This window comes from Cannabis sativa, chromosome 8, assembly GCF_029168945.1.
Source record: "Cannabis sativa cultivar Pink pepper isolate KNU-18-1 chromosome 8, ASM2916894v1, whole genome shotgun sequence".
Lineage (NCBI taxonomy): Eukaryota > Viridiplantae > Streptophyta > Magnoliopsida > Rosales > Cannabaceae > Cannabis > Cannabis sativa.
The window spans coordinates 29328993-29352461 of NC_083608.1; the positions used below are offsets into that span (position 1 = coordinate 29328993).

At 30.2% G+C, this 23469-nt stretch overlaps 1 protein-coding gene across 1 annotated transcript; it reads right to left on the bottom strand.

The window, feature by feature from the left end:
• Positions 1–10977: 10977 nt before the first annotated feature.
• On the bottom strand, positions 10978–13678 carry LOC115699020 (protein CRABS CLAW). Its single transcript, XM_030626229.2, has 8 exons — positions 13392–13678; positions 12990–13082; positions 12340–12483; positions 12059–12170; positions 11901–11949; positions 11677–11752; positions 11356–11412; positions 10978–11278 (listed from the first exon to the last, which is right to left on the bottom strand). The coding sequence occupies exons 1-8, from the start codon at positions 13401–13403 to the stop codon at positions 11264–11266; spliced, it is 558 nt and encodes a 185-aa protein (XP_030482089.1). The 5' UTR covers positions 13404–13678; the 3' UTR covers positions 10978–11263.
• Positions 13679–23469: the final 9791 nt, after the last annotated feature.

Below are 23469 nucleotides of genomic sequence, written 5' to 3' on the forward strand. Positions count from 1 at the left end.
AATATATATATAATAGATGATATATAGTAGAGATATAAAGAGAGTATATATAGTATGTATATAAAATATATATAATACTATATAATCAATATATAAATATATGATATATAGGAGAATTTAGAGGAGGACAAGAAAACAATATAAAACTTGAGAATAGAACAAAATAAGAAAGAAGAACAAACACCCAAAGTGGAGATGGGGATCACCAAAAGCTTGAACAAAGTTTCTACACCTTTGTCCAAGAAGATTATTTCCCCCTCTATGAAACACTTAGGGCTTTGTGGAAATACTTCTAGGAATTATCAAGCCTTAGAACTCTCTAGCTTTGTGTTTGAAAGATAGAAGAGAAGAGTATGTCTCAAAGGGTGAACCAAGACCTCTATTTATAGTGTTTAGGATCACAAACTTTGAAATTCAAACATCACACACCCAATGGCTGTTACCATTTCTTAATGGGGTGTAAATGGGATTAAATGGGTGATTTAGAGGTTATGGGAGTTTTTCAAAGCCATCCCAATAGCAAAAAACGTTATACTATTAATGCTGAAAAAAATAGTAACTAGTTACTAGTTACTAAATTTTTCAGCTTTTGCAAATAACACTCCAACATATTCCAAACCATTCCCACTTTATTTTATATCACTTATACACATTATAAATGATAAAATTCAATCCCCAACAACTATATTTGAATTATAGTTTTTGAATTTCAAAAATTAAGTTGTGTAACCACTATTTACACACTTAATTAGTGATCATGTGGAAGTTACAAAATATTAACTCCACCTCTTATATGTTACAACTATATGTAACTCCCAATCACATAATATTGTGATTATTACATGCATATAATTACCAATTATACTATATGTAATAATATATATAACATATCACAATTTTAATCTTAAACATTATATTATATAATAAATAATATAACATTCCCCCACTAGATTAAAATTTGTGATACCTCATTGTAACACTTTATTTAATCAATCAAATATCTCATATATCCCCCACTTTGATTGAATAAATCAACACTCTCTATAGAGTCCTTTCTTAAGTGCATAAAGTTAAGTGTTTTTCAACTTGAACTTAACCATAGTGTAATCATCACAAATTTTATTGAAAATTTGGTTGACAAAGCATTGAACCAACTTTTCTTTATAATAAAACGGTAATGACACACACACCTTTGCTAGGTTCACCCAAGACCTCATGTCTCGCTTTGCACTGTTAATGGCCTTGTGCACATTCCATTCATTTACCTTGTTGAGAAAATATACTCCCTATTTCTCATTTAGGGCGGCACCACCCTCAGGTCAATATAGGTAGAATTCTTACAGTATTTGTTACCAAAATACTTGTTTTCCAAACTGAATTCTATTAAAGACTTTTAAAAGTCTAACCCTCAAATTGGTAACTCACTAAGTACTTCACAACTTTATAGGATGGGACATATAGTACTTATCACATTTGTTCACACATTGATTTGTTCTTACCTATTGAACCTAACACTAGTAAAGTTACTAGTATTAAGATAGGTTACCCTCAATTGTGTACCGGTTTAGGGAGTTTTAGTCCCATCCCTTTAGAAGTCTTTTCCACTAAATCTCTAGTTAGTGGCTTCGTAAACGGATCCGCCAAGTTTTCACTTGATCTCACATAGGATATTGAGATGACTCCTCTTTGAATCAACTCACTTACATATCCATGTCTTAGACTAATATGTCTAGACTTCCCATTATATACTCCACTATATGCTCTAGCCAATGTTGCTTGGCTATCACAATGTATCGATATTGTAGATACATCCTCTTTAATAATTGGAATCTCAATTAAGAGATCTCTTAACCATTCGGCCTCTTTCCGTGGTAGAGCTATAAACTTCGCTTCCATTGTGGAATGAGAAATGCAAGTTTGTTTCTTGGACCCCCAAGAAACCGCCCCTCCACCTAGGGTAAATACCCAACCAGTTGTGGACAAATTATCCCCAAGGTTGGCTATCCAACTTGCATCAGTATATCCTTCTAAAATTGAAGGAAATTTGGAGTAGTGAAGGCATAGGTTTTTGGTTTTCTTTAGATAACCCAAAACTCTCCCTATTGCCTTCCAATGATCCACACTTGGATTACTAGTAAACCTACTAAGTTTACTCACCGCAAATGATATATCGGGCCTTGTACATTGGGAAGCGTACATAAAGCTCCCTATAGCACTTGCATACTCCAATTGAGCCACTGCTCTACCACTATTTTTAACTAGTGGTTTACTATGATCGAATGGTGTGTTGGCCTCTTTAACCTTTATATGGCTAAACTTATTCAACACTTTCTCAATATAGTGTGCTTGCCCTAAAGCAAAACCCCCACTATGCCTTGTAACTTTGATACCCAAAATAGTATCCACTTCTCCAAGGTCTTTCATTTTAAAAGCTGAAGAAAGAAACCTCTTAGTTTCTTCTATTCCTTTCATGTTATCACTAAGGATTAACATGTCATCCACATATAGGCAAACAATTATCACATAATTTTTACAAGTTTTTGAATACAAACACTTGTCTCCATTATTATGCCTAAAGCCATTTGAAAGAATAGCATTGTCAAACTTGACATGCCATTGTTTCGGAGCTTGCTTTAATCCATATAAGGATTTCTTCAACTTACACACTTTATGTTCATTGTTTGGTAAGACAAACCCCTCGGGTTGTTCCATATAGACCTCCTCATCAAGGTCACCATTTAGGAATGCCGTTTTTACATCCATTTGATGAACATACAAGTTGTGTAATGAAGCCAATGCAAACAACACCCTTATGGTAGTTGTTCTAGCAACAGGAGCATAAGTATCAAAATAATCAATACCCTCCTTTTGCCTAAAACCTTTAGCTACTAACCTAGCTTTAAAGGTTTGTATAGAGCCATCAGTGTGATATTTCTTTCTAAATATCCACTTACACCCAATTGCTTTGCATCCTTGCGGAAGATCCACAACTTCATAGGTGTCATTGGAGAGAATTGAGTCCATCTCATCATCAACTGCTTCTCTCCAAAATGCACTATCTCTAGATTGCATGGCTTCTAGAAAAGTCTTAGGATCATCCTCAATAATAAGTATTAAAGGAATTTTCCTTATTACTTCTTCTCTAGTTCCTTCTACCACATAGAAAGAAATTAATTGAGAATCTATTTCAACCTTATTTAGACTTTTCTCTTTTCTCACCCTTTGACCTCTCCTAGGTTCAATGAGTTGTTCTACAACTTTAGCAGAATTCTCCTCTTGAGATCCTCTTTTAGAAGTAGAAGCTTGAGAATTATTTTTATATAAAATATTCTCACCTAGAGGTGTAGAATTTTGAGAGTTGTCCTCATACAACTTATTCTCAAAAAATTCTACTTCTCTAGATTCAATTACAACATTGGATTCCACATCCAATAGCCTATATGCCTTACTATTGTTGGCATAACCAACAAATGCACATTTTATGGCCCTTGAACCCAACTTGGTTCTATTTGGTTCGGTCTTCTTACAATAAGCAAGACACCCCCACACTTTGAAGTAACCAATATTTGGTTTTCTTCCTCTCCATAACTCATATGGAGACATGTCATTTTTCTTCATAGGTATTCTATTAAGAATATGACATGCGGTTAAAAGTGCCTCCCCCCATAAGTTGTTGTTCAACTTAGAGTACACTATCATAGAATTGACCATTTCAAGAAATGTTCTATTCTTCCTTTCGGCTACACCATTTTGTTGTGGTGTATGTGGTGCCGAACTCTCATGAATTATACCATTTTCCTCACAAAAATGAGTAAATTCATTAGAGAAGTATTCACCTCCTCTATCACTTCTCAACACTTTTATTTTCATGTTAAGTTGATTTTCAACCTCCGCTTTGAAAATCTTAAAAGCACCAAAGGCCTTATCTTTTTGCTTTAACAAATATACATAAGTATATCTACTATAATCATCAATAAAAGTAATAAAATACCTTTTACCACCTCTAGTTAGAATACCATTTAATTCACATAAATCACTATGAATTAAATCTAACAATTTTGAATTTCTCACAACATTTGGAAAAGGTTTTTTAATCATCTTTGCTTTTACACAAGTTTCACATTTACCATAATTCCTTATATCACAATCAATCATGCCACATTTTTTAACTCTTTTCATAGTAGAAAAACCAATATGAGCTAATCTAAGATGCCACAAAAATAAAGAATCATGCTCAATCATATAAGTGGAACTAGAAGCTTTATTATTGCTAACATTAAAAGTTACATCATTGGTGCACAATTTCACCATTCCCTCACAAGAGTACCCCTTGCCCAAAAATACATTAGACTTGGTAAGTATGAGCTTACCGGATTCATAAACGGCCTTAATGCCGGGCTTTCCAAGTAAGTCACCACTAATCAAGTTTCTATTCATGTCGGGCACATAAAGCACATTCACCAATGTGACTTTTTACCAGAGGTGAAAAACACATCAATGGTACCTTTGCCTAGTACCTTTGATTTGACCTCATTGCCCATTTGGATCTCATGGTTACCCTTTGACTCTTCAAAGGTTTTGAACAATGATTTGTCATATGTGACATGAACGGTGGCACATGTATCATACCACCATCCCTTCACTTTCCCTTGCACGGAATTCACCTCACTAAGAGTAGCAATGATATCCTCCTCGATAGCATTTACTTTGGGTCCCTTAAAGTCTTTTCTATGCTTACAATCCTTAGCATAGTGTCCAAGTTTGCCACACACAAAACATGGACCTTTTCCACCTTTGAATTGGTTTGGTTTAGACTTTGGACCCAAGTTATTACCCTTTTTGGTATTTCCCTTGTTCTTATTAGGAACTTTGGAAGTTGCATTTGCTTTGGAAGTCTCTTCATTAGACCCCTCCACAAGCTTATCCCTACATATCGATTCCTCCTCGATTCGAATATGTTTTTGGATTTCTTCCAAAGAGTAATCCTCATTTTTATGAAGGATTCTCTTCCTATAATTCTTCCAAGATGGTGGCAATTTTGCCACTATTGCACCAACTTGGAATGCCTCGGGAAGTTCAATTTTGAGCACTTTTAATTTATTAACAATAACTTGCAACTCATGAATTTGAGGTAAAAGAGGTTTACCATCAAGAAATTTTAAATCAAAATATTGAGAAATTAAAAATTTCTTGGTACCTTCCTCCTCGGCCTTGAATTTCTTTTCAAGGTGATCCCAAATTTCTTTGGCATCCTTAGTGTCGGTGTATAGGTCATAAAGCCTATCCGAGAGTGAGTTGAGGATGTGTCCTCTACATAGAAGATTGTCATCTTCTCTCTTTTTCCTTTGTGCCTTGACCTCATCGGTATCCTTGTCGGTAGGTGCGGGTAAGGGCTCCAAGGTAGACTCAAGAATATAGGCAATCTTGAGTGTGGTTAGGAGGAACCTCACCTTGTCTTGCCACCTTGTGAAATTGGTGCCATCAAAGCGGTCCAATCTCACCAAGTCTTGGTTCATCATCTTGATAGTTTCTCCTTCCATTGAAAACAAAAAAATTAATCTTCTTGATTGTTAGAAAAAATAGAGAGATTACAATGGAAGAATAAAAATAAGATGAATAAAGACTAAGACAATTACAACTCTAAACAAAATATTACAAGGACAATATATTAAATAAAGAGTTACAATCCCAAAGCACAAAATACAAATAAAAGAAAAGAGTTACAACTCAAAACTCAAAGATACAAGTAAATATAAACTATATAAAAGCATATATAAATAATAGTGTATATATATATGATATAGAATATATATATAATAGAGTATATATATGATATTGGATATATATAATAGAGTATATATATATATGATATAGAATATATATATAATAGATGATATATAGTAGAGATATAAAGAGAGTATATATAGTATGTATATAAAATATATATAATACTATATAATCAATATATAAATATATGATATATAGGAGAATTTAGAGGAGGACAAGAAAACAATATAAAACTTGAGAATAGAACAAAATAAGAAAGAAGAACAAACACCCAAAGTGGAGATGGGGATCACCAAAAGCTTGAACAAAGTTTCTACACCTTTGTCCAAGAAGATTATTTCCCCCTCTATGAAACACTTAGGGCTTTGTGGAAATACTTCTAGGAATTATCAAGCCTTAGAACTCTCTAGCTTTGTGTTTGAAAGATAGAAGAGAAGAGTATGTCTCAAAGGGTGAACCAAGACCTCTATTTATAGTGTTTAGGATCACAAACTTTGAAATTCAAACATCACACACCCAATGGCTGTTACCATTTCTTAATGGGGTGTAAATGGGATTAAATGGGTGATTTAGAGGTTATGGGAGTTGTTCAAAGCCATCCCAATAGCAAAAAACGTTATACTATTAATGCTGAAAAAAATAGTAACTAGTTACTAGTTACTAAATTTTTCAGCTTTTGCAAATAACACTCCAACATATTCCAAACCATTCCCACTTTATTTTATATCACTTATACACATTATAAATGATAAAATTCAATCCCCAACAACTATATTTGAATTATAGTTTTTGAATTTCAAAAATTAAGTTGTGTAACCACTATTTACACACTTAATTAGTGATCATGTGGAAGTTACAAAATATTAACTCCACCTCTTATATGTTACAACTATATGTAACTCCCAATCACATAATATTGTGATTATTACATGCATATAATTCCCAATTATATTATATGTAATAATATATATAACATATCACAATTTTAATCTTAAACATTATATTATATAATAAATAATATAACAGCTAATACCTTCCAAAATGAAAGGAGAGAACTACGAGAAGCATTGTATCTCTACACTCATTATTTTCCCTACAAAGACAGTAAAGAAGGATAATATATATTCAATAAGAATAATCCAACACAGTTAGCATAACAATCTATGATAAAGACGAAAGAGTAGTTATTTAATATTATTTCAAATGCATAATAATGAAACGTGGGGAATGTCCACGTTTCATTAGTAATTATGAATGAATAGATTCTAAAGAAATAATTATCACCCTACACATCTATAAATAGGGACAAAACCCAAGGTAAAAGGAACGACCACTCTAGAGAGAAAAATCAATATATTATTACTACTAATATTATTGTATTTTGCATTCCAAAGATCACCCCTAATAAGATGGACTGGGGGATTATGAAGAGTTAACTTCAAAATCACGTTTAAAATTTCTTGATGTCTATTTATTGCTATAATTAATTCTGTAATTTATTTATTACAAAAAATGCTAATATTTTTTTAGTTAATAAAAATCTGTGTTAACACTTACCAATTCTAATATAGCGTCCCAAAATTTTTCAAACAATATCACCACAAATAAAAACCTACACAAAATTAACAATTAATTAATTAAATCAAACTAATTAAAATTAAATTTATTACATAAATATAAATTAAACCTTAAAGTAAACTTTTTTTTACCTATATTATAGTAAACTTTTTTTCCATAACTATACTAAACTTGTACTAAAACATCTATTTACCTAAATTATGCAATTATTTTTACTAATAAAAATTTATAATTTTACCAAGGCTAAATTAAAATAACTAATTAAATTTTACAATAACAAATTAAATAAATAAACTTTTTAGCTAAACCTAAATCTTTTCTATTCTAAAACTATTTTCCAAATATTTTTTACACATTAAAATTTTTATAATAACAACTAACATTAATACACATTAAATTTTTTAAAACACTTTAATTTTTTTACCTAAGCATATACATAAATAAATGTATATGTAAATAAATAAATATATAAATATAAATAAATAAGTATTTAAATAAATAAATAAATTTATATATATACCTTGTGAGATAGAGATCGAGACCGGTAAGGGTCGGCGGAGGTGGCATCGCCGGGGGCAGCAGAGGGAGAGATCGATTGAGAGATCGTGAGGGAGTGAGAGAGATCGAGAGACGGACAGAGTGAGAACAAGAGGGAGTGAGAACAAGAGGTGGTTGTGGTGGGTTGTGGTAGGGCATTCGTCTAAGAGAACAAGAGAGAGAGAGAGAGAGAGAGAGAGAGAGAGAGAGAGAGAGAGAGAGAGAGAGAGAGAGAGAGAGAGAGAGAGAGAGAGAGAGAGAGAGAGAGAGAGAGGGTTTTTGTTTTCTTTCATGGCAAGAGAAAATGAAGTTGCTAGATCAAAATTATAGCTTTATAATAGTTGGGGAACACCCGACGGTTTAAAATCGTCAGGTATTCTTCATTTAAAAAATTGCATTAAACTCTTAAAAATTGCCGCGGATAGCCTCGTGAGTGTTCTAAGCTGTCGGGAATACCTAATTTTTCCTGACAGTTTAAAATACTCATTTAATTTTATTAGCAATAGTTTCCAAAAAAATATGTTGAGGAGTGACAGGAATGCCCAGTTTTGTACTAATGTTTTTTTTAATAATTTTGAAGCTCCTTAACTTATTGTGATTCATAGTTACTTCTGGTCACTCCTACGGACTTCTATTTCAGATCATGAATCTTACTCTTCTACAGCTAATATTGACACTCAAGCACTTCATGAAGTACATCCAACAACTCCTTTGTCATCTTCACAGGACCCTGGCTCACTTGCCTCCAGTTTTTCTTTAGGTATTGCATGGGAAATATACTATGATTTTGTCTAGTATGATCATCATGGTTCTGATATAAACCTTGATCAGTTTCATGTTCAAGCTCCTGAACCAACCATCTCTATTCTCTCAATCCTCAACTACTGATGTTCAATAGCCTGCTTATCCACCTGCTCTAGTCACCCATCCCATGTGTTATATTATTTATAATAATTTAATATATAGATTAAATATATGTAATAAACTAATAAAATGTAACATATGACAATGTATATTAGTTGTCATCTTTTTGTAATATTTGGGGAGTTACTTGTTACTATGAGTAACCTCCACCATTATCACCAAAATTAAGAGTGCAAAAAGATGTTACACATCTTAATTTGAAATTCTTAACTCTATAGGAGTTATGGTGTGCATGAGTTACATATCTTTATTGAGTCCATAACATTCATGGAGGTTATGACTTATGAATTTTGAATTTCAAATGGTGATATCCTAAACACTATATAAAGGAGGTCTATGGTGCTCATTTGAGGGTAAGAAGAGAAGTTTTCTATCAAGAAAGCACTTTGCTAGAAAACCCTAAAAGGCTTGATAATTCCCAAAGCTATTTCCTAGAGAGTTCCCTTAGTGCTTAGAGATAGGGGAAAAATAAGCTTTTGGCCAAAGGTGTAATACCTTGTTCAAGTCATGGTGATCCCCACTAATCTACACTCAAGGTTGTGAGTGAGTGTATACATATATATTATTCTCTTATATATATATATATTATATTACATGTGTTCTTATCTTCTTCTACATTTCTTATATATAATATATATAGTGTATATATATTGTATATTATGTTGCTGTAATATTTATTTAATCTCTTTGTTGGTCCTTGTATTATATTGCAATAGAGTTGTAATACCTTGATTTATCTTCCATTGTAATAATATCTCTAACACCATGGTGACTAGAGATAAGGCTTACATATTTAAACCTTGGATTTATTGAGCCATGTGACAACTTCTCTTGATGATACTAAACCTTATAGTGTGGAAGCAGCCCTGCAACATCCAGGCTGATCAAATGCTATGGATTATGAAGTTGTTGCTTTAACAAGAAACAAGACATGGATGTTGGTTCCTTATTCAAGTCACATGAACCTAAGTGAGTTTTTAGAGTAAAGATGAATGCTGATGTAACCTTTCAAAGGTACAAATCCAGACTTATGGCCAAAGGATTCCATTAAATACTAGGTACTGAATATGGTGAGACTTTTAGTCCAGTAATAAAGGCTGCAACTGTGAGAATTGTGCTCACTTTTGCTATATCAAGAGACTGTGACATAATGCAATTGGAAATTAATAATGCCTTTCTGAATGGAGTTCTGGAAGAGAATGTGTTTATGGTACAACCTCAAGGCTATGAGAAAAAAGGCAAAGAAGATTATGTTTACAAACTGAACAAATCATTCTATGGCTTGAAACAAACACCTAGAACATGGTTTGATAAATTAAAAGATACCTTGTTGAAATGGAATTTTAGAAAATCTAAATCTAACACTTCATTATTCTTTTACAAATAAGAAAAATGTATTCAACTTGTGCTAATCTTTGTAGATGATATCATCATTACAAGGAGTGATTCTGCCAACACTACTACGAAAAGAGCTATTTGCTTCGATTTTTAAGTGACATATTAACAATTTATATGGATTGGTGTAACCGAAATTATAGCCATAGATACAAATACTATTGTTTTTACTTTCCTCATTGACATACTTGGTGTGAGAATCTCACCCTTTCATTTGAAGGGAGATGTTAAGGAATAGCAAATCAGTCCCCAATTCTTGTGTTCCTTCCTTGCACACTACTCTAGCACCTCTTAAATTATTGGCACGGATTGTTGACATGTCCAATTCTGTTATAATCTGTGATTGTGTAATCATTAGAATATCAAGTTGTTAAAATATTTCTTTGACAATTGTGTCTAACTGATAGAGTCGTTTGGCTCACCCCTTTTGTAATGTGCATTGCGTATTTAATGAAAGCACTCTAACTCATAACAAATTGAGCTGAGTTTTATCAAATCATTTTTACCTAAATTTAAAATGTGAGGCTCCAGTGCTAAATTTGTTTGTTTTATTAATGAATTCCTTTCTTGATTAAAAAAAATATATGTGTTTACTCTCAACCTAAATTCATGAGGAAATTAATTTATTTGAATTTTTTTTAGTTAATAATCAAACAAACTAATCCAATTCTATTTTGAGAGTATGATTTTGATAATTATGAACATAAGAAGCTAGCTATATATGGAGATACTTACAAGAGCAAAGAGCAAGACTTCACATCCATATTATTTAATTAATTAATAGAGTAGTGGGAATTAATAATAAGCTAATTAATAGTTTCAATAAAAGTACCTCTAAGATTAAGTTCAGTAGGAAAATTAATAAAACATAAAACCAAAGTCCAAAACATACATTTGAGAAACACATCAAATGCAGTGCTCTCTTCATGAACCTAGCTAGTTAACTTGTGGGCTGAAAGTGCTCGATCTCCACATATATTACATATATATATGGTCCCATTTATTTGAATCTCCATGCAATGATGAGATTTAAGACAACTTCTCATTGCTGCAAAATCTGAGCCAATTGAAAAGATCATTAATATTTATATTAAAATCAAATTAATCAAAAAAAAAAAGAAAAAAAAATTATACCCTTTTGTTGCTTCCCGAAACTGATCCAGCAGGCGGATGAGGAATGTACCTAGCCCACTTTAGATTAAAATATGATGTTAGTAGCCAGACTTATTATATTATATATATAATATTATATTATTTGAAAGTACGAGAGTGCTCATGATATTTTTATGATGATCAGTGTAGTGTATATATCTTAATTGTGATATAAAAACTAAAAATTATTAATTAATAGATTATACATGTAGAACCAGTATATTTGCATGGAAAAACATACTTTTTAAGAATCTGTGATATATCATCAATATTTAAATTTGATAGAACGTCCAATTAACTTACATTCTTGGCTGCAGCGCTGAAAGCTTCCCTATGTGGAATCTCAGGATTGGCCGATTTGATGCGTTGAATCTCCTCTCTGGGGGACATATATATATAATATATCAGGTATAATAACAATATGTATATACACTATAACTTAAGTACAAGTTCATATATAATCAATTCATTAACGTTACTAATTGTTTTATAAGTTTAATAAAATGTCTCTCTCAATATCTCCTTACTTCATGAATCTATTGTAAGCTGAAGGTAGCCTGTGCTTCTTCTCAGGAGCTGCAAAACAATTATTATAATGTATATTTATATTTAATTTATAATTTGTCAAAGTACCAAATATAAATTTACACATATATATATATAGTAACCATATTAGTAGCCTTACGTTTAACAACAAAGGGAGCTCCTGTTGAGGACATTGGATCGCCAGACGTGGTACTGGATGGGCTGGATCCTGATGATGAACCCTTCCTCAAATGATCATTATTGCAAAACCCCTTCATATCATGCATTTCACTCCTTTAATTTTTATTTTATTTATATATATCTAACAAAATAAGTGGATGTATACAAACAATGATATACATTCTATATATATATATATAGATCAGTATAAATGTGTGTGTAATGGTGATGAAGAAGTAGAAGCTTAAGAATAGTAATAACCGGAAGATGAGTCATCAAGGGATATTGATCGAGAAATTGATGAGGTTGGAGTGGAGTTGGTCTGGTGCTAAGAAAGGAAAGGTTACTGCAGTGACCACATTTCACTGTCACTGTGTCCAGGAAACGCTTGTATGGAAGAGCAACCTAGCATGTACACCCCATAGAATAAAATAATATGTTACTGTGTTAATATAAATTTATAAAATAAACTCATCATGTACCAAAATCATATCTAATAAAACCCTTCTCTATCTCTCTCTTATCACTACAACTAAAATAAGAAAAAACAAAACATACACACGTTTTGGAGATTATCCACACACAAAAATCACATGAGTTCTTTTTTTGGCTTATCCTTATTAATTCACTAACTAACAATTAACAATAATAAATAAACAAAAACAAGTTGGGATATTTCTCTGACAATCTAAGTAACTTGTAATATTCCTCACCAATAATAATTGCAATATTTACCAATACCTTAATGTTTAACTGATATATCTTGATTTATATCAATTACTATACTACGATATATACATGCATTGAGGTCCAAAGGCGCTAATTAGATATATATACTTAATATATAACAATAATTGATATATATATATACATAATTGATCTGTGTTGTAGGATTGATTATATATGTTTACCGCAAGAACGGTGGTACAGAAGTTGCATCGGACGTAGCAGAGATGATCGGACGGTGGAGTGAACTCCATGTTGTTCACTTTCTCCTCGTGCGCCTGGTTCATCATGATGATCACAAAACAAATGAGACTATTCAAAGTATATTATGAAGGAATATTGATGAGATGGTGAGAGTGAGAAAGGTGCTACTGAGTTTGCCCAAATAAATAATGGTAGCAATCCAAGGTGATCATAGAGATCGATCAGAGAAGCTGCTTTTTAATTAATTAATTAGGGTTTCATGTGATGATAAGAGTGGACGAGGCTGAGGCTGATCGAATATGAGTTAAATTAATATATATATATATACATATTAATTGAGATATATATAAGAATGGAGTCAAAAAGAAAAATATAGGGCTTACTATACTGGTCATTGTCCCTGCACTACTATATAGCTGCGTTTTTGCAGACCCCACAGTTATAAGTAAACAGCTTTATTAGCTATTCCTGCGACTATATTTATATAAAAACAAACCATTTTCTTGCTAATTGCGTGGGAATATGTGATTGTTACATAGCCCTGCTACAAAAGCAAATTTTAAAAATAATAGTAACCTTATTATGCCATACTAAGTATAAAAGAGAGACATAGATCATCTAGAGAAAGACATATAATTCATATGTATGATTTGTAATATATATTTGTGTAAATTGTTAGTAGTGATAGAATTCAAGTATATATAGAAAACATATGTTTTGAACTCTCTGTTTCCTTCACAGAAGTTGTATAGATATTTTAGAGACTATATTATGTATATGTAAACACTCTAGCTAATATACCCTTGTCTATTACAATTGTATAAAATTCAGATCAGAAAATATTTAGTGTTTTCTTAATTAATGGGTTTAATTTATGATGAATTAACAAAAGCTAGCTTATACTTGATCGTGCCGGTACATCAATTATAATTTGTATCTATACAATATGATATTATATATATACTTCTTAATAATTCAACTCTCACACACATTACATGTGCAACTAGAACTTAGATCTCTCTTTATTTCAGTCAAAAGGGCCAGGGTTAATAATTTATGAGTGTGTTTTAATACGTGCAGTGTCTTTTAGTACACTTTTTTTACTTAAGACAATGTATATATAGTACACATACACATTATTGGATTGAAAATGTTGGACAGGGTACGTAAATCAAGTAATTAATTAATTTACAGCTAGTTATGAATTAGCTAAAAATTAAGTCATGGAGTGGAGATTAGTGTATGAGTATATCTAATTAATTTAATGAACACACGAGAGGAAGTTATCTGCTTATGTAGTTATATAACTTAGATTTTGTTTTTCACATTGTACCATTACCATAAGCGGTTCGGGTTTTTATTGTAGGATAATTATTTTTTTTTAGAAAAATAAAAAAAAAATTATTTATTTATTGGGGTTGAATGAATTAGATATAAAAAGTAGTGAAAAGACAGTGAATAAAAGAGGAAGTGCCGTCCATTTCCTTCTTTTGTGGGTGCAATGCCAAAGAGGGAAATAAGGAAAGAGACATGAGCTAATAAGTGTAATGAAAAATTCAAAAGTCACTTCCAACAACAAAGTAATTATATATATAGGTAGAGGGAGAGTTGTTTGTTAGTGCATGTGTATGGATGGGACGATTCCTTCCCTCTTTCCCCCTTTGCCAAACATGGTAATCATCCTTTCACTCACTCGGAATCCTCACCCTTTCTCTCCTCGTGTAACTCTTCTTTCCTAACACCCCATCCTTTTTCTTTTCCTCTTAATTACTTTTTATATATTTCTCTATTTATACATATATAGATAGTAACTAAATGAGAAACAAAAACAACCCTTGCTAGCTATCACTTCTCTCATTCTAACTTAACTTTCTCTTTCGATTTTCAGCTCATTCCTTTCATTCCATTCATTCATGAATGGAAACTTATTGGAATGAAAAGTACCAAAACACATATTGGAAACTTAAACAACTGCTGCACACACATGAATATTATTTAAAGTGAATGTTGCAAATCAGTACTCTTAATCTGATGAATTAGCTACATTTTATTTCTATGTAAGTTATTCTCATCAACTTCCACTACATTGTCAAGATTGATCACTTGATCGGTATTATTAGTTAATACGTACGATTGATGTGAAGACTTTAGAGATTTAATTTCATAAATCATTGATTTCATCTCATTACTAAAGACGACAAAATATATTTTATTATAATGGAAAAAAATTATGATGTATTATACTTTTATTGTAAAATATAAAACAAAAATAAAAGATTGATTAAATAAATATTATAACACATATATATTATATATAAAAATAGTAATTGAGGAAGATAAATAAAATATATGGAACACTTCTTAATGGGTAATACCTATTGATGCGAACTAAAAAAAAATTAATAAGGTAATAATCTAATAACCTTTTTATGGCAAGTTTCTAAAAATTATTTTTTTAAAAAAAAATTATATTTATTTCTTATAAAATTGGAAATAATAATTACAACTAATAATTTGAAAAAAAAAATTATAAATTATTTTTAAAAATTAATTAAAATTACTACTTTATTATTTTATGAAATTATGAGTTTATTAATAATTTATTATTGTAAAACTAAAAATCATTTACATGTATATTAATGTGTTTTTTTTTATTAGAAGAATAGGAGCTTGATTGTGGAATCCAATTGTCTTAATATTATTCATATTCTTAAAAATAAAACGCTACAATACTTCTTAGTTCTTACTTAGACTATCATTGTTAGAAAAATATTATTACCATCCAATGATTTTTTTGATATTACCATGAATCATTCTCCTAGAATAACTAATGAGGTGTTGTTCATTATTTATATTTTTAGGATTGGAAGATGATAATCTTGTCTAGGGGTCAAATATAATTTTTTGTGCTGAACTTCTTGTGTTGGCAATTGCCATTATTCAATAATGTTTATGACACTTTTTTCTTCCTTCATTTTTTTTTGTTAAAATTTTCTTCATTGGTTTTGTTCTTATAGATTTGGTAAGCTCAAGTATTTTAAAAAAAAAAATAAAAACATATAAATAATTGTTAATTATTATAAAATTAAAGATTTTAGGTTTTAAAAAAAATCTTATACATTTTATGTGTATTACAGTTTAAAGCTTAAAATTATTATTTTTTTTATTTTCAGTAATGCAATTTAGAATTCTAGTATGAATAAATTTTATAAAAAAGATAAATATACACTTTTTTCTTTTTAATCTTTAAAATGATTTTTATTAAAAAAAAAATAGTTTGTTAATTTTTTGGGAAAAAAACAGAAAAATACAAAAAAGAAAAAAAATTACAAAAATACTTTGGGCCGGCCCATTAAACATTTATACAGTCCACATACAAATATTTACAAAAATACCACATGCACTAAGCCTTCAGCTGTACAGAGCGAACCATGAAGATGAAAATACCTCGATCGTTTCAAAACCGCAAAAACCAAAACGAGGAAAATACAACTATTAATTCTGGCTAAATCAACTGGAAAATAAGACCTGCAATGATCTAAACAGAAAATGACGAAAAAAAATTAGAAAAACTGTGAAGAAACTGAAATTACACATTTGTTTTCTGTTTTATTCGATCAAAATAACTCCCCTTAATATCAAAATCTATATGCACGAAACGTAAATCTGTAACAAACAGATCTGGAGCTCCCACCAAATCCAAAACAATATATGATGTGAAAATTTTTAAAAAAAACCTCATGAATAATACATCTACGTTATATACGGTTGCATTTTGATTGATTACTGGTTTCCAATATAAATATATTTTTTTAAAAACACAATAAGAAGAATAAAATCGAATTAAGGTACAACCAGTTACATATAAGTCTGTTTATTTTTTTGTTTTGGTTGCCTTATAGTTGCATTAACGTTTTATGATAGTTTATATATTATGCAGGAATTTAATTTAACGGAGACTATAAGAAATAGTAGTTATACATAGTAAGTTTTTTGAGCAAATAGTTGCATATTAGTTTCATAATGAAATAACATATGCAAGTAGCAAAACTATAATAAAACTACAAAACAACTGTATACAAACTAAAATACAGGAAGAACTCTTTGAGTACATCAACATCCATGATAAATCTCATTGTTACCCATTGATGATATAAAAATGGACAGGAAACAACTAGATTAAAAACATATTAAAAAAAATACATACAGAAGGTGTTTACACTATTAAAAAACTAAGAAAAAACTATTACAAAATGAGAAAAAAAAATAAACACAAAACCCACAAAAGTTGAATATGAAAAAATTTCAAAAATGGGGGAAAACTAGAATAGCACAAACGAAATACACAAAACTGAGAAAAATGCAAAATACAACAAAATCTAGAAAAAGGAGAAAACTAAAAAGAAACAGTAAACAAAGCTCAGTTCGAAGACCACCACCAATATTATCGTTTTTTTTTCAGCAACATCTTGAGCCATATATATACGGATTGAGATGATGAAGAACAGGTAATAGCCATATATATACGGATTGAGAAAGAAATAAAAAGAGGGAAAACGATTATGGGATTCAGTTACTGGGATTTAAAGAAAAATTGAAGAACACAAAGAGGAGGGAAAATGGTAGAGGATCGTGGAGAGGAGATGTTCAGCAATGGAGGTTATTAAATTTTTTAAAAAAAAAAACTGAAAATAAATGGAAAATAAAAGGAAAAAAAAAGAAAAAAAGAAAGGGAAATGATAGATGGTTGATTGATTGATAGTGATCACACACATGTTTGATGCATGGGAAGAGTGTAATGGAGGTTACTAAATTTTTTAAAAAAAAAAAACTGAAAAGAAATGGAAAATAGAAGGAAAAAAGAAAGGAAAATGATGGATGGTTGATTGATTGATGTTTGATGCATGGGAAGAGTGTGCATGTGGTAAAATAGTAATAAAATAAAGATGAAGGATATAAATGTTTAGTTTACCGTGTAGTGGTATTTAGGAAATAAAATTATCATTTTATATTTTTGATGTAAAAATTTCTAATTTTTTTTAGTGTGTTTTATTTTTTAAATAACAATTTCATTTATAAATTTTTTATTTCTATTAATAGTTTTATCTATTTTAGGAATATAGAGAATAACAAAATAGGAAATATTAATTTTTTAATATTTAATTAATGATTATAAATATCAACAATTAGATATTTGATCCAATGGTCAAGAATAAAATACTCATACATGAGTAATACCCATTAAAGAGAAGAATATAAACATACACTCACTCTTAACTTAAGTGTGTTAAAATTTTATGCCCTAAATAATTTTTTTATATATAAATAAGTAAGAAATTTATTGCACAAATATTCAAACACTACAAACAACAATTACATCACTAAACAAGCTTATTAGCAAGCTATTCTTGGTCTACTTTACTTCTTTTCTCATTCTTAAAATGGAAAAATCTCAAACAAATCTCTACTTTAATTCTATTTATAATTAAATGAATTGTATAAACCTTTTAAATATTCCATAAGGCTTTTTTTAAATACAAACAAGTATTTACAATGGCAATGTAAACCTTTCTCCGGTATTTTGAGTATTTGTAGCTTTAAATTAAATATATTTCAATATAAATTTATTTCCTAATTAATAAAAAATTAGAAATCATTTTATATTACGTGGTTTACATGATTCCTTTCATAATTATATATTGTTTAATATATAAATTTTGTTAAATTTTGAACATGTTGTTATTCACGATTATAATGTTGTCAACACAGTAGAAAATAAACATGAATATTTGTTTCAAACTATTTAGTTTCACGATTTAACAGTGCAGTATATTTATACTTACGTGATAATTAGTGATATTGTTTACTTACACTTGTATAACTAGAATGTCCTTTCTAAGGCATTAGCAAAGTAAACTTGTATCGGATGTATCAGCTATACATCAAACTCGACCGATATTGATAGTGAAAAAGATATCATAAAGTTACCATTATATCTTTAATTTTTAAGGCGATATCACTTAGTTGCTCTTAGATCAGTTGATCTCAATCTTGAGATGGTTAAGTTTTAGCTTAATTGTATTATACGGGTTCTTTGACTTGTTCGTTACCAGCTTACTAGTAGGACTAGCCCATACTTACATCTTGAGAATTCGGTAGTGCAACTGAGTGGGAGCGTTAATTATAGATATGGAATCTATAACTTCTATGAAGTGAAACAATAGTTTCTTTTGAGCTTGGCTAAACGAAATAATGATAGATCGCTCATTTTGGTAATTACATTAGTTTTCTAAAGTATCATTTACAAGTAGCTAAGTGTTTAAGGATAAAATACATTGAAATGTAAGATGGTATTTTGTCCCTATATATTGATCTCAAATTTGGCCAACCGACAACGAAGTCGTATGATATCACCACGTGTACACAATAAGAACAAGAAAGTAAAGTGACACATTATTTTTGTAGAGGTTCGGTGTAATATCCCAACAACCTAATTATGAATAATTAGGGTTTATTATATATTATGAGTTAATTAGGTAGTAATGAGTATGATTATGATCTTGCTAGCCTAATTTAACATAAATTATAAATTTTGCTATAAGTAGATAATTAAACATAATTTATTAATTATGGAGACTTATTGGGAATATATAGATATAATGTAAGTTATTTGTGAAATAAAAAAAATTTCAGGTCCAAAGACCCTAGAGAATCGATCGAAGGCCAACAATGTCACAACAATTTTAGTTAGTGATATTGTTGGGATTATTGAGATAAGTTGTTTATAGAATTACCGGAGTATTTTAGAGTACTCGGGGCTGACTAAATACCCTAAGGTTAGAAATTTCTTAGTGGCTAAGAAATGTCAAAATAACTTTTATTAATAAAATTGTAATATTATTATTATTATCATTATCTTTATTATTATTATATGTATTGTTATTATTATTATTTAATTTTATATCATATGTTAAAGGTTTTTTTTTTAAAAAAAAAAAAAAGATACCCTCTCCATGCTCTTTGTGCGATGAAACCTATCATCACCATCACTAATTTTCTTTGAATTTCTTAGCTGAACCTAGTGTTTCTAACCTTATTAGCAGCTAGGTAGTGAATCATTGAAGAGGAAGAACTTGAGGTAAGAATCGGTTCTCTTTTCAAATTGAAAAGTTAAGTTTTGTATATTGACTTTGTGTTTTAGAACGGTTAGAGGATCTATGATCTCGTGGCTTTGCTCGACTCATTGGTAGTAAGTATTATTTATTTGTTATATGATTGATTGTTATCTGATGTCGTTACCAGTATGTATATAGAATAAGCCTGAGTTAAGTTGATTGTAGTATGTTATGAGTAGATATTAATAGAGATAGCCCAGTAGAGCTATATGATTGATTGATACATAGAGGAATATTTATTAGTATTAATGTTGTTCAAGCAATATGAGCAGTGTGAAGCAATGATTAGTAAAGTATTGAGTACAAGTCCCATGAGGAAATATGTGTGATCCGATGAAAACTTTGACTGTTTAGGAATGATAGGAGAGATAGTAATTTATCGCTACCATGATCATGAAGTGATGTGTGTTGTTATGCAGTAAACTAATTAATGAAACAAACAGCTTAAAATATTAATTAAGCAGTAAACTTGTTGGAAAGTAAGATGAGTATTTGATATGTTATGTGGGTCGTGAAATATGAGAAATTGTTAAGAACAGTTGTTTAAGTGGTTTAGAAAATAGAATCTTCTTACCCTGAAGGTGGTTTAAAACCCTAGAGGTGGAACAACAGATAAGTATGATTGTATCCATTTGGGATTTGAGGTGAATTGCAGATTGTGAATAAGTGAGTTGCGTTATTTTGTGTTACAAAAGAGATGTTCAGATAGCATAGGATAGATTCTGATGAACATAAATTGAACCCATGCTAATTATAGAATAACTCACTTAATAATTTATAAGGAGGTAATGGCAAGAGCACTGATATTGCTAAGATAAATAAGACTATCTAAATTGTTAGTAATGGTATGTTGATGTGGAGAATACTTTTAAATTTCAAATGGATGGAGAATCTTGTATATGGAGTATCCATAGAAATTATGGGAAAGGTAAGGCTTATCTGGAAAATAGAAGAGCACATAACTTGTGAATAAAGGAAATATACTCAAGTGATTGAGATGTATATTAATGAGATTGACAGAGTACTAGTTATTAATAATAACACTTGGAGAGATTTTTGGAGGTTTCTACTCTGTATTTAGTGATGTAGGGGTTATAACCCCGATTATTGAAAGGAGAAATTTAGATGACCTTCTAGATGTGGGTCTCAGTTAGAAGTATTAGAGTATTGAAGTTTTCGTTGGAACAAAAATAAGACTGATAAGCTTACCAAGAGATTTGAACATGGAAGATACTTTCCTAGAAAGGAAGGTTGAGTTTAAATTTATTTCATGGTAGGATATTAGACCATATGTTATATTGTTAAGAGAATGAGGTACGTTGTTATCTGTAAAAGAATTGATTATCTCCTTCACGTGAGGTAAATTTTTCTAGTGAATGTAGAGAATAAAATGTATATATATGGGTTGCTTTTCGGACGACCAGAAATGTTGGGTTACTTAATTAAGTAACATTGAGAGTGATAGAGTTATTACTCTATGAAACTATTGTGAAATTAACATGATATTCTTATTAGGCAACAAAAGGGTAATTGGTCATTTTATCAAGTGATAAGTGAACATTGGTTATCTTATTAGATAATGGAGTTGATTGTTTTAATAACCAATAACTTGTATAAGTGAATATAATATGAGTTTGATAGTAGATGGTTAAGTATAAAAGTATTATTGATTGCAAAATAGTGATGGTAAGGTATAAACTGGAAAGGTGAAACTCTAGTGATAATGATGGTAAAAGAATACAAGAGTCCTAGATTTCGATAAATAAGTATTTGTCAACGGGGGACTCACCATAAGTTAGTATGATAATTCATGTTGGGTTTTGTGCCCTAAATAAAACCCATTTCAATATAATCAGATTTATTAATAAAGATCAGAAATAACATTTTATGTTGCATGGTTCACATGATTTATTTCATGATTATATATAATGTATAAATTCTATTAAGTCCAGAACATATGTATTTGTTAATGATTATAGTGTCGTCAACACAGTGGAATATAATCTTGATAATATGTTCGAAAGTTTAATTCCCTGATTTGTCAGTTCACTAGATTTAGACTGGCATGGTAATCAGCGATAGGTATGCTTACACCTTGGATAAGTGTTATGTCCTTTCCAGGGCATTGACAAAGTTTACCAGTATTGGATGTATGGAGTATACATTGGAAGGGACCGATATTGAACTTTGATTAGATATGTTAAAATTTATAGTAATATATATTCAATTCAATATCACCTAGTTGATCCTAGATCAAATGATCTTAATCCTGATATGGTTAGGTTCGATCTCAAGAGTATTATACATGTTCTTTGATTTGTTAGTTAATCCTACTTTTCAGTCAGGGTGATAAGTACATTTTGGGAACATGATAGTATAATTGAGTGGGAGCGCTAACATAGATATGGAATTTATAACTTCTATAGGTATTTAGAAGTGAAACGATGATCTCCTTAGAGCTTGGCTAAACAGAGATAAATGGTTGAGTACTCATTTCACTTCGCTGAAATATCATTTATACGGAGCTAAGTGTTTTAAGGATAAAATACATTGAAGGGTGTAACGGTAATTTAATCCCTATATTATGTAGATCATCTATTAGAGGATCATTGATCAAATTAGGATTATAACAATGGACAATTAATAGCGTATCTATATCGTGGAACATATAGAGCGTTCTATATAATTGAGAGTGCAATTCCAAGTTCTAAGAATGGATTCAATAAGGAATTAATAAGTTAGGGAATTTACTTGGTAAACTCGGTTCGGCTTATTGGAAGCTCGGTTATATAGGTCCATGGTCCCCATACTAGTTGAGACCATACTTCTTGTAAGACTCAGTTAATTGATTTTAATTAATCAATTATAATTCTGAAATTAGACTATGTCTAGTTTATGAATTTTTCACTAAGCAAGGGCAAAATTGTGAAGAAAAGAGATACTAGGTTTTATTTATTAATTAAGAGACTTTATATGTCTAATTAATAAATATATTAAATGACAATATTATTTAATAATTAATTTTTTGTTATTAAATAATTGGAATTGGCATTTAAGTGGTTAAATTGAAAAAATTGGCGTTTTTGAGAAAATGGGATGGAAAAATGACAAAATGGCAAAATTGCAAAGTGGGCCCAATCCACTATCCTATGGCCGGCCACACTTGTAGAATTTTACTATCTATTTTTCTATTATTTTAATGCCAAATAATTCTAACCTAAACCTAGGTGGTTACCTATAAATAGATAGTGGTGGCTCACATTCACACTTAACTCTGTCAAATGAA

Coding starts and splice junctions, on each gene's coding strand:
- LOC115699020 (XM_030626229.2), bottom strand. Junction 12,484..12,989: donor TCTGTACCACCGTTCTTGCG/GTAAACATATAT, acceptor TGTACATGCTAG/GTTGCTCTTCCATACAAGCG. Junction 11,753..11,900: donor GCTTACAATAGATTCATGAA/GTAAGGAGATAT, acceptor TATGTCCCCCAG/AGAGGAGATTCAACGCATCA.